General features: G+C 34.2%; 1 protein-coding gene across 3 annotated transcripts in view; it reads left to right on the top strand.

The window, feature by feature from the left end:
• Positions 1 to 7,534: 7,534 nt before the first annotated feature.
• Positions 7,535 to 13,286, top strand: part of UNC79 (unc-79 homolog, NALCN channel complex subunit) — a 310,022-nt gene continuing 304,270 nt past the window's right edge. For 2 of the 3 annotated variants that reach the window (XM_044662137.1, XM_044662136.1), the window contains exon 1: positions 7,535 to 7,637. In XM_044662137.1, the coding sequence (XP_044518072.1) occupies positions 7,550 to 7,637 (88 nt within the window). In that variant the 5' untranslated portion in view covers positions 7,535 to 7,549. The remainder of the gene's footprint in view (positions 7,638 to 13,286) is intronic. The other variant, XM_044662138.1, reaches the window with a different exon arrangement.

Genomic DNA, 13,286 nt, shown 5'->3' with positions numbered 1-13,286 from the left:
ATTAAGAGAGTTGGCCTAGATAATTTCTAAGATCCCTCCTAACTCTAAATTTGAGTTCTGTGAAAGGAGAATCTCTTATGGTTTGAAAAGGAAGGGTGAAAATTTGGCTGTTAAACTTAACTCTTCTGAGCAGGGCATTCCTAGTATTCTTTGTGATTTAATGTCTAGTGTATATCTATTACCAAGAATTGCAGATAGGGGAAATGGTTTTGTCATTCCCAAGTTGCACCATTTGGTTGGGAAAAATACTTTTATTTTTTGAAAAAACTTCACAAAACATCATAAAATCACCATAAATAATGCATTACACATTTATTCATTAGCTCTTCCTTCAGTTTTTCCACAAATGAAAGCATTTCCTTACATTAATACATGGATAGTAATTAAAGACTAGTTTCATGGATTACTCATTATCAGCCTTTTCCTCCTACCCTCACCTGAGTATTGAATCTAAAGGCAGTGAGGGGGCAGCTCTGTTATCAGATTTGTAGCCCAGATGTTTTTGCTGACATCCTCCCCGCCCTGCATGTGTGCAGCTGTTATTGAAAGTGCCACATTTAGGGAGGCAAAAATAGCAAAGTAGAATTCAGAAAGTGGAATTTGGCTTGTGATATTTTAATTAACCGATCAAACATTTCTTGGGAAAATTTTTTCTTTTACTCATGTTTTAGGAAGCATAATAGTATTCCTTTTAAAAAACATCATAGTATTTTTTTCCCTCTCCAAGAAAAGTTTGATTAGGGCACAGGGCTTTATTTAAGGGATTGATTTATTTCATTATAATGGGATAATTTATCCAAGATGATAAGTTTTAGTCCGTTTTTACTACTTTTAAAAGAATCATATCCAAAAGTCAGTAATTTGGGAATAGACTAATGATTTCCTGAATTTTAGGAAATAATATATCTGACTCTTCTCCTGTATGATTCTATCGGCATTTTCAGTGGGATGCAGACTCGTGCAAAATTTTGAACTAGAAAGACTTCAGAAATTATATTGGAGCACATAAAAATGTAATTAGTGGGGATAGGTACAAATTCCAGCTGAGGCCCCGTATTTCTGAAAGGGGTATTTCCTTTTAATGCTCCAGTGTGGTTATGGCCTTGGCCCAGATAGAATCCTACAGAATGAGACCTGATTTTCGGAGGGTTGGCCTTCTCAAGAGTACATTTAATGGTGATATTTTCAGTAGAGATCTGTTGTTGCAAAAGAGCTCAAAGGCTGGTGGATAATTTGATGCCACCCCCCAAAAGATCTAGATGGACAGATGTGACAGGAATTTTAATACTGGCACATTTTTTATTGTCAAATGTTAGGCATAGTCAAGCAGATTAAAAAAACAACAACAACCCTAACACATCAAGAATGCAGCACTCTGATTACTTAAAAACAAACCACATCCACTCATAGGTTATTTATTGCTAAGAAATATTTTGTAACTATTCTGAAAGTATTTTCTATTATCAATTGTTTTGCACTGGACATTGGGTAACAGAAGCCAAAGGAAACTGAGAGGTAAATAAGGCACATGGAAAACCATGTAGTCATTTATTGTAGATTGTGACTTATCTGTCAGTAAAAGGGAAGAAAAATAAATGCATAGCTGACATAGCAAGCATGCCTGATACTAACCAACTTGTCACAGAACTGTTCATTTGTACATGTAACAGCCAATCACTAAGAAATTTAGTTCTGTGTAATGACTATAGAATAAGTGTAGATTAAGTTTATTTTATACAGTGAAACATAGATAAAAATAAGTGCTTTCTACTTTCATATTTGTTAAGCTTCTATGCTTACTATAGAACTGCGCTGTATAAGTGCAAAGTATATCACTATTATTATTACTATTATTATTATATTGCCTATTAATCGTCTCTTCTTCTGATAAATAGTATAACCTACTTTGTAAGCAAATAAAACCCTAATCAACCCCCAAAGTCTTTTTTTAAGCAGCGATTTCTTCTTTTTAATTTCAGCTGCAGTAATTTTACTAAAATGTCTTTTAAAATGTCCAAGCTAAAAGCAAGCGAATTTCTTTTTAGCTATTGATTTTGATTCCCTCTAAACTTTTTAATTTTCTAAATTATCTTTCCTCTAATTTATAGTGAGTTTTGTTGAATAATACCGTAAGTAGCATCAGTAACGAATGGGAGCATACTGTATGATGTGCAGCTATATTACAGGTGTTGCTTGCTTAACCCTTAGAATTTGGAAGGTAAATATTTAACAAAGCAGTGTTTGTATTCATAAGAGAAGATGTTTCCTCTCCCCAACATGCAAAATTTAAACACACACATAAACAACCATTATCATTAGCTCACAAACATATGCTACAGACCATCAACTATATATTATTTTATAGCTTTTCCAAATGTAGCTTAGTTAAGCATTTTAGAAATATATATTATTTCTAAATCCATGTGCCTGTTTAAACTCATTCTCTCAAATGATACTGACAGAATGTCATGAAACAGTATCATAAAATACATACAGACATTATTTTGATGAAATAAACATGTGATTTTTAAGACTTTCTTAACAAACGCACATGTTTATTCTTTGCTAAAACATGTTTCTGAAAGTGCCATGCCTATATTTTGCACGTTGTAATTGTCTTGATCAAGATAGTCATGCAGAAAATGCCCTTGCAAAGTGCCTTTATATTGCCAAACAAAACCCTTGCCAATCTGACAGTCTTTTTATTCTTTGAGAAAACCACCCCTTCACCAAATTGCTGAACTGTAAAACATGGGTCTGGCACTGAAACATGAAACATGCATTTTTATATTTTTGCTCCTTATTAACCAGATAACACATGAGATGCAATGCAAATTATCACCAAGTCCAACCTTAATTTCTTAGTATATCTAAGCATGAAGTACATGGCCGGTTACTAGATTTGTAGACACTGCCTTTGTAGCAATTGCATCTTATGTGGGGCAATATCTGGTGTTTTATTATTTGTTTTATAGTGTCATTTCAATGTAATGTGCTGTTCTTTGTGTCTTTGTTGTCTCTATTTTTTCTTTGTCCCCCCAACAGCATTTTGTCCCGCACAGGGAAGAAGGAAAGCCAAGATGCCTCCAATTTGACAGTGCCCATGACCATGTGTCTTTTTCCTGTGCCATTCCCACTCACCCCATCTCTAAGACCACAGGTCAGTTCCATCAACCCTACTGTTACTCGCTCCCTCCTTTACAGCGTCCTGCGAGATGCTCCATCTGAACGTGGCCAGCAAAGTCGTGATGCTCAATTATCAGATTACCCTTCATTGGACTATCAAGGCCTTTACGTGACTTTGGTGACTCTGCTGGAGCTCATTCCATTACTACAGCATGGTCAACATGGTAAGCACCTATCCTGATTGTTACAATGGATTTAGATGATTGAAAGTGATAAATGCTTCTGCTGTTTGGGGGTGGGAAAGGGAAATGTATAATAGAGATTATTTTTTGGGGTTGTATTTATGAATCACTTGATGGGGTATCATGTTTCTAAAGGCTATTTACAGTGAAACTTTTTTATGTTATCCCCCTTTCCATTTTGAAAACAAAATATGCTGTTGATATTCTTATATCTCCATTTCATAGAGAGAGCTTAAAGATCAAATTCCTTTCAGCCAGAAGGTAACTTATTTTGAAGCAAAAAGAGCAAAAGGCATGTTTATTAAATGTTGACTTCTGGAAATTGAAATTTACACTTAACCTGAGGAATCCATGAAATAGGAATCAGGAGACTGAATAACTGTGCGACTTTGGACAATCTTGTAACCTAATTAAGACACATTTTTTCTTCTATAAAGGATAGTGGTATCAAACTCAAATAGAAACAGATCCACGAAAACCACAAATTAACATTATCTATATTATATTATATTATATTTTAAAAATAATTCCTAGTTACATTTTAATCTGGTTTGGCCATACTGGTGGTATATACCATGGGTCCATGGATTTGAAACATCTGGATTCAATTGTCTTTAAATTTCCATATAGTTCTTTGATTCCAAGATTTCTTTTAGTGCTAACATTCTGTATTTCTGACTGAACATTGACTTTAAAATACTCTGTGCATTAATTTGATTAACAGTGTTTTAGAATGGTCATCAAGAGGTATAGGTTCTTTTCTCGACTCCTCCTCTTCTTGACTGATGTGATTTTAGACAACTTCCTTAATCTTTCTGAGTTTCATTTCCCTTACCTATAAAAGGGATATTAACTAACACCTAGTATCCTAACCTGGCAAGGCTCTCAGGAGGGTTCATTGTATGATAGTCAGTAAATTACTTTATATTTTGGAGAAAAACAGTACATAAATACTAGTTTTCTAAGAGTTATAGCATTAATGATTTTGTTCTTGAAAGCATGATAAAGAATTTTCACTGTATAGATGAATGAGAGTATTTTCATGTATCTTATGCATTCCTAGTTAAATAATTGAATGGTCTGTTTTACATTTTGTCTTAGTAAATTCAGTGTGTTATTTTTAAAAAATGAATTGCATTTATAATAATGATTTTATTGTTGAATTTTGGTGGTCTTTTGGGGGGGGGTGGCATATGGTATGACTATAATCCATGTGGTATATTGATATACAAATAGTCCACAAAGTAGATTAAGATTCATAGTTCAACAAAGATATGCTACTTGTCAAAAACTGTCCCATCTTTTTTATTTGCTAAAAACAATCAATGATCTGAATTGTTTTCTGAGATCTCTTGATTAGAAAATAGATTTTTATTTCAAAACATCAAGACCAGGAACTAATTTAATCTACTTTTGTTGAAATCTTATACAATAGTCAAAAGGCATAAGGGACATATTCTAGGTCTGGTTCTTTTGGTGTTGATTCTACCAGTATCAATTTGGCTTTGGCGAGTATTTTTAAGTTTATGTTCTCAGTTTCCTTATCTCTAAAATGAAAAGTTTGGTCCAGATGGTCTAAGGTTCTTTCCAGTTCTGAAATGATTGAAATTTAATGCAACATGAATCTCAGTTTAAAATGTGAGACAAAGTTCCTAAAGATCACTATGGTAGTGCTAGTAATTGAATATACACATGACTTTTCACTGTTATCACTATTGAACTTCATGGTTCCAGGGTGGCCCATGCTGCTACTGAACTTATTTGGTCATCAAAAGTCTTCTTTATTTCAGGGGTTGTTTTTTTCCCCCCTCTTCTTCATTGACTAGAATTACTTACTAAACAATGTTTTTCGAAGGGTTTACCCTGGAGTTTCCCCTGTGATGAAATATTAATCCTTGGCATTTAGTTTGTTCAAAATACAGGAATAAATCTTCACTGTCCTTCAGGACCCAAATGTAGCATGAATAATTTGAATAGATGTGCTGTCTCTTAGAATGATGGGTGGAATTTGAATAAAGAATCTGAAACTAAATAATGTAGCATTCATTAAGCTCTTTGGTGTATTGATAGTACAGTAGAGTGGAAATGTACTGAAACAGAATTTAGAAGTTCTGGCTTGTCCATTTAATAAGAATGGAACCTATAGAATGTCTGAATTAGGGGGTACTCCAGAGGACATCTAGTTTAACTCCTATATGTACAGTAACTTTTCCTGCAATATCCTCAGGAAGTTGTCTTTTTGATGACTTCTGTGAGGCAAAACTATTACTTCTGAGGCATTCAAAGCAGCTTATTTTACTTTTTTGAGCAGTGGGCAAGTCAGTTCATTGTTGCCCCATCTATAAAGTGAAATGGTTGGGCTAGATAATATCTTAAGATCCCTTCTAACTCTCCTATTTGGGATGCTATGATTCTAGAATAAGGATGTTTATTTTAATAAATTACGACTCACATCAATTGTATTTTGCTTGTTTAATTTGTGGAGAAGTTTTGATGGTATTATTTACATCTTTGTTTAAAAATTATTTCATTTTATTCTTTGCTGTTGTCCACTTACAGTGTTTTGCTTTAGAAAATTTAAAAGAAGACTGATAACTTTAGGCCAGTCTTCAGAGGTAGAAGGAGTTAGAGTCAGAGGCTATGCCTTCAAAATAATTTGAATGAGTAGCAGTTTTGAGCAGGGAAAGAGCATTGTCCTAGGAGTCAGGCCAAAGTCAAGTCAAATCAACAAACATTTATTGAGTGTTTACTATGTGGCAGGCACTATGCTAAGCATTAGGATACAAAGAAAGGCCAAACCCCATAATCCTAATGGGGTGTGTGACATGTAAATAACTATATGCATAGAAGATATATATATATATATGTAGAAGAGAAGAAATTTCTTTTTGTCCTCATTTCCCTCAAATGTAAAATGAAGGTTTGGATTAGATGATCTCTAAGGTCCTTGTTTATTCTAACATTTTAAGACTGTCTGAGATGATGGACCACTTACTTGGAACAGTATTTGACAGAGTGAAATCACAGTACAACCAAAATATCATTTTCCTTCTCCCCACCCATCAAAGTTTAATGCTATGAGAATGACTGTATACTGAATTCCAGAGTAAAATAGAATTGAATGTTTAATTATCTACTCACAGTTTTGGATTATTGGTGACAATTTCATTCCCTAGAACAACTAGCTCATTATTTAGGGAAATGCAATATTAGTGGCTACACTTTTCTTTCTTGGATTTTATGCTTCTGGTATCTCAGGTTGGAGGCAATGATCATGAGATATAGTTTCTTAAGTTATATGGCATGGTGGATAGATATTGTAGATTGCCACTTTTAAAAACTTAATAAAACACCAGTGATAAAATCATATATCTCTGGGTCTGTCATCTTAGTCAAAATGTATTGGAGATTAAGAATGATTCAGGAATTTGAAGATTTGCCATTACATAGAGAATGAGTTGAGAGGATTAAAGCATGGCACAGGAGAAATACCGTGTTATCTATAATCCATCAGTCAACAAGCATTTATTAAACACCTCTTTCAAAGTATGGAATGATTCCTACTTTTCAGGAGTTTACAAGTATTCTGGGGAAGGATCATATATTATATCACATTATTTTTTTATCCATTTATGAAACATTTATTAAGTACTTATTATTTGCCAAGCATTGTACTAGGTAGGCAAAGAGGAAAGTATTTTAGAAATAGTCCCTGAACCTAAGGAGCTTGCAATTTAATTATGGATGAATATAATTAAAAAAAAGAATGTGATGAGGGCATAAGAAAAATACAAATAAAATGCTATGTGAATTCCAAGGAGAGAAAGATCATTTATATCTTGGGGAATTAGGGCAGCTTTCATGGAGAAAGTGATATCTTGAGTTGGCTCTTGAGGTGAATTTCAATGTCATTGAATAACATTGTACATACATGTATTATATATAAGCATTATATATAATACATATATTATATATTTATTGGATGGCTTCTATATGTATAGCAATAGACTAGGCAATTTGCAATTGAATGGGGTGGGAGGTATATTTTGTTGGTTACAAACTATCTTAGTTACTAATCTCCTCTTTTTTGTTTTACAGATCTTGGACAGTCAATATTTTATACAACGACGTGTTTGCTACCCTTTCTTAATGATGACATTCTGAGTACTTTGCCCTACACAATGATATCAACATTAGCTACTTTTCCTCCATTTCTACACAAGGATATTATTGAATATCTTAGCACATCTTTTCTACCCATGGCTATATGTAAGTTCAACTCAATCTGAGATTGTTACATTTTGTAGGGACATGAGAGATGTTAACATGATGCTTTAACAAAAATTGTATTTGATGGCATTGGTTACAGGTTTTCAGAAATACGATATCTGTTATTTAACATATTGGTTATGATTTAAATGCTTAAGTTGACATGGATATTATTGTGTAAGATCAAATGAAAGAATGAATTATTATAGATTCATGCTTTGTCCTTATGCTGTAGGAAAAAGAAAACATTGTTGATCATAGATTACTCAAAAATTCCCATTTTGCAGATGATGAAATCTTTCTTTTATAAAAATGGCAACATGCATACCTTCATAGATATGATAATTCTTGCTTTTTGCACTTAAAGGAAGTATGCTGCTGTGCAGAGCACACTGGATTAAAATTAGATGATCTGGATTTCAAACCTAGCTCTAATTTGGTATGTGATCTTAAATTCAAGGACAAATCACTTAATCTGAGACTCTTTATCTGCAAAATGAGGAATAATAATACACTGCCTAGCTCATAGAGATGTCATGATGATAAATAAAGGACAGGTGTAAATACTTTTCAGAAAAATTTGAAGTTTTCATACAGATACAAATCATAGTTATGAGAGTCTAAATTGTTTCATTGCTAAATATTTAATTTTGTAGGCCCTTCCAGAACATGGACATGAAGAGAAAATGATATTGGATCTTGCAATTTTCAAAATTTCAACCTCCTTATAATATTTTTTGAAGCTTGGAAATTGATTCTCATTTTTGATCATCAGATACATTTCTTCCCATAGAAAACATATTTATTGGCTGACCAAATTCAATCTTTAGAAAGTACAATTTTTTACTTTTATGTTTACTTATCTCATTAGAAACTGCTACTTACTTAGTAATTGGTGAATATATATAGTTATTTCCTACTAGTCCATAATAATATTTGGTAACTTGATGTTCATTGTACTCATTATTTTAATTTGCTCAGGATGCTTTCCATATATGTATATACACACATATACATATATCTACATATCTTTTCACACATTCATAGACTTTCATAGTTGGAAGAAAGCTAAGAGGCCATCTAATCCAACTCTTTCCCTACTAAGATGTCTTTGATTTTTTTTTTTTTTTTTTTTAAATTTTAAACCCTTTAACTTCTGTGTATTGACTTATAGGTGGAAGATTGGTAAGGGTGGGCAATGGGGGTCAAGTGACTTGCCCAGGGTCACACAGCTGGGAAGTGTCTGAGGCTGGATTTGAACCCAGGACCTCCAGTCTCCAGGCCTGGCTCTCAATCCACTAAGCTACCCAGCTGCCCCCAATGTCTTTGATTTTTGAGTTTCACAAGTTCAATCACAAAAGGTTTTATTTTCTTGGAATTTAGGCAAAAACATTCTTTTTTTTTTTTTTTTTGCCTGTTACATTAAGAATTGAGAAACTGCAAGATCAATTGCTTATACTATTTAATTTAGAGCCTACATGATAATTTATTATTTCATTCTGTGGTATGTGTGTGTACACATAGTAATATGATGGCATTGTGGGTCAATGTAATAAATAAAATTAGGAGGGCTAACAATGAATGGCTGATTGATGCTCTCTTCTGAAAAAGGTTTTTTTCAAGAAGGCTGGATAATGCCCTGACATTTTTGATTGTATATTTACTTGTTTAAACCATTTTATTAAGATGCTAATCAAGAAGGGCTTCAGTTCATGCCATATGACAAGAGTTGAAAGCTTTGAGAATGTTTAGTGTGGAGAAGAGGAGACAGGGAGGAGTTGTTATCAGTCTTTATGATTCTGAGCAGCTGTTATCTGGAAGAAAGATTAAACTTTGCTCTGTTTTGCCCAAGAGGACAACTAGGGCCAATGGATGGAAGATTAAAAGTGGCAAATTTAAGGTTTGTTTACATCAGGTGAGGGAGATAGAAAATTGAGAAAATTAGCCAGTTAATTCTGGTCTAAATACATCTAAATACAACTTTTATGATAAGGCAAAATATTTTTTAAAAACCATAAATTTTCTATCTAATTGTTTTTTTCAGTTGCGCTCATCAAGTCACATTCATCTGTAAAAAGAATAGTATAAGAGAAGAGTTAAACGATTGGGTTTCAAATCTCACCTATGTGACTCTGCAGTAGCCCCTACCCCTCTGGGGTTTTGGTTTTACCATCTGTAAAATAAGGATACTTGTTAATCTGGGCTTGTTTTGTTGTTATTTCATTTCAGTCACTTTCAATTCTTTTTGACCCCATTTGAGATTTTCCTGGCAAAGATACTGGAGTGATTTTGCTATTTTCTTCTCCAGCTCATTTTATAGATGAGGAAACTGAAGCAAATAGGGTGATGAAATGATTTTCCCAGGGTCACACAGCTAGTAAGTGTCTGAGGATAGATTTGTGCTTAGGAGGATGGGTTTTCCTGACTTCGGGCCCAGCACTCTATCTGCTGCACCACCTAGCTATCAAATGAAGGACTAGAAAAGTTCCTTCTGGCTCTATCTTGATTTTATTAGCTTGTCTGTACATAACTTTCTCTGTGTCTGTAATTAAGATTCTGTTCTCCATGTCAATAGTACATATCTGTATGTTAATCAAAGACTCTTCTAACTATAGTAATTTGATAATTGGCATTCATTCCATTGGTTCTTAAGATCTTTGAAAATGTTCTGCCAAGCCACTGACAGAGTCAAACTGGGAGGAGCTGACTCTCCATACATCTGTTACATTTGTTTTTTCATAGCAAAGACCCAGAAAAAAAGGGAGAAAAGGAATCCTACGATGAATATTCTACTAGAACTGCAGATTGGGATTGTGAATAGGAGAGTGGAGAGAGATGGGTAATTAAGGGGAATGTGTGCCCAAAAGGAATTTTAAGAGAAAAAAAAGATTAATTTTTCTTTCCTTATGAATCTTTTTTGATGCAAGAGGCAATATGGGCCAGTGGCAAGAGCCCTGGAGTAGAATGAATAATGTTAAAAATATCCCCCATTAGTAGAGCACTTTAGGTATATAAGAAGGCTGTGAGGTAGGCAGAGGACAAAAGGCTTGGCTTTGACTCTGAGAGACAGCATGGAAAGAGCCATACTATTAGAGATAAAAGATATGGGCTCCTGTCCCAACTCTGAAATTCACTACCTGAGTTTACTAGCTACTAGTTACCTTTACTAGCTGTAAAGGTAACCAAGTTATTTAATTTACCTTCTATTAGCTTTAATTTCTTTATTTGTAAAATGCAGATGAGAAGCTGCAAGGCAAAGTGGATAAAGGGCTGGCTTTGGAGACAGGAAGATGTATATTCAAGTCTTGACCTATAATCGATGTTTTGCTATAGACAAGTCCTTTGCCATCTCGATTCCCAAGTCAACTGTTAAGACTGTAAATTATAGACTAGCAAAATTGGCATAGATTAGTGCTCATCTGAACTAGTGAAGGAAGTTTGTATTTCAGCACAATATCATGGGTCTATCTGTCCAAGTTTACTTGATGGTATTATTTAAGTTTAACTGCTTTGCAAACTTTAGAGCATTATAGAAATGTAAGCCTCTATTGTGTCTCATCTTGAGCTCTGAGTAATCTCTCTGAGCCTCAGTTACCCCTTTTCTAAAATGAGGAGTTTGAATTTGTTTTCTAAGCTCCCTTCTGTCTCTAACATTCTTTTTATGATTCTGCAATATGGAGAAGGTTCTACATTCAAACATCTTGACAGAGAAAGTGCTTAAGCCAGATAGGCTTCTCTGTCATTTCTGTGATGTTCCCAGGGCCAATATAAGGATAGTTTATTTCTTAGATGTTGTAACACACACCCTTGTGGGGCCAGAGTATGAAGGTCTACCTTTTAAAGTGGATCCAGTGAGTTACTGGCAGCCTTTGAAAGTTTAAGAGGAATACAGTGGTGAGTCCTCAGTGCCATCCTTTAGATGCCAGCTGTTATAATTTTACTAGTTAATACTGCCTTTTGAGTTTCTGGAGAACAGCATTTGGTTAATTTTTTTTTATCAGATTTACTTTTTAATGCCAATCTTTCTTCTATGTGACATCCATTTCCTGTTCTTTTTGTTTCAAATACATATGTAAATGCATATGTCTACATATATGTTATATACATACAGTACATACATACATGTGTGTGTATATAGATATATGCTATGTTTTAAAATTAGTTAAGGACTGAACATTCATTTTTATTTCATTCTGGAAACCTTTCTTTTTTCTTGGGTTGACTGGGATTTGTAGATACCTTTGAAATATGTATGCTCGGGGATGCACTTTGGCAGAGAAGCTCATCAGTTTTGTCCAAGTTAAAATTTATTGGTGGAATCTACTTTCTTTCATTCAATTATTTTCATAGAGGCAAACTATTTTGCAAAGGATTATGTCTCCTAGATTTATTTTCTAAGAATTTGGTCTTCCTTAGAATTTTGGGGTTCTGTGTTGTCTTATTAATTCTCTTTTGCAAGCCTGGATTCCCTTAGGATGTCATTCAACCTCAGAAAACAGTCTCAGTCGTGTCTTAAATCTTAACTATTATTATAATGACAATATGAATCTTTCTTGGTATATGAATAGTTAGGGCATTCAGGACCAAAGAGTTCCAGGTTATCTTTGCCCAGGACAACATAGTAGTGGAAAATATGCTAGACTTGGAGTCAGGAGAAGTGGGGTTTGACATTTCTTAGATTAGTTATGTGATTATGGGCAGTCCATTTAAATTCCTCGGCTTTCTCATCTGTGAGATGGTGATATTAATATCTGTTCCTCTCATCTCACAGAGCTGTTGTGGACAAGGCGCCTACTAAACCTCTGAAGCACTATAATGTGTGTAAATTATTATTGTATTTCTTAGAGAGTGGAAATACTTGTGGTTCTACCAAAAGCCATTGTTTGATGTATAAAATGGGGAGAGAAGTGAGGACGACATTAGACTAGATGGTCTTTAAGGTCACTTCTAGCTTCAAATTTACAATCCTATCATAATGTCACATGAGCTTAGGTAGAACACTAATCATTCAACCTATAAGCATTTACTAAATCTTCCTGTGTTCTTTGGCATTATGTTAAATTTTAGGAATACAAAGTAAAACTGAAAAATCTCTGCCTTCAGGGAGCTCATATTTAGAGGTATGTAAGTGTACATATAGATGTAAATATATATATATATGTGTGTGTATATATATATATATGTATATACACATACCTACACACAGAGACACATATATAATATGAAACGTTGGGGGGAAGCATTAGCAGCTAAAATGATCAAGAATCATTTGATGTAGGTGGTGAGTATGAGCTGTAGGTGAGTTGAGTATGAGCTGAGTTCTGAAGAAGACTAAGGATTCTAAGAAGTTAGTGTGAGGAGAGAATGCATTCTAGGCATGGTTTATGACAAGGCACTTGTGCAGAAGATGGAATGTTATTATAAAGGCATAAAGGAACCTTATACATTTTTTTCTGAAAGTCTTTTCCTTATACTTGGTTATGTGCGATGGAGGAGAATGGGATTGAAAACTTTTGAGTTTTCTGATTACGTGATTAGTATGGGAGCAGGGGAGGTATGGATGGAGGGAGAGGGGAGAGGGGGGAGAGAGAGAGAGAGAGAGAAAGAGAGAGAGAGAGAGAGAGAGAGAGAGAGAGAGAGAGAGAGAGA

The sequence above is a fragment of the Gracilinanus agilis genome, chromosome 2 (assembly GCF_016433145.1).
Source record: "Gracilinanus agilis isolate LMUSP501 chromosome 2, AgileGrace, whole genome shotgun sequence".
NCBI lineage: Eukaryota > Metazoa > Chordata > Mammalia > Didelphimorphia > Didelphidae > Gracilinanus > Gracilinanus agilis.
Note: the sequence above shows the minus strand (reverse complement) of the source record. Positions and strands in the feature narration are given on the sequence as shown.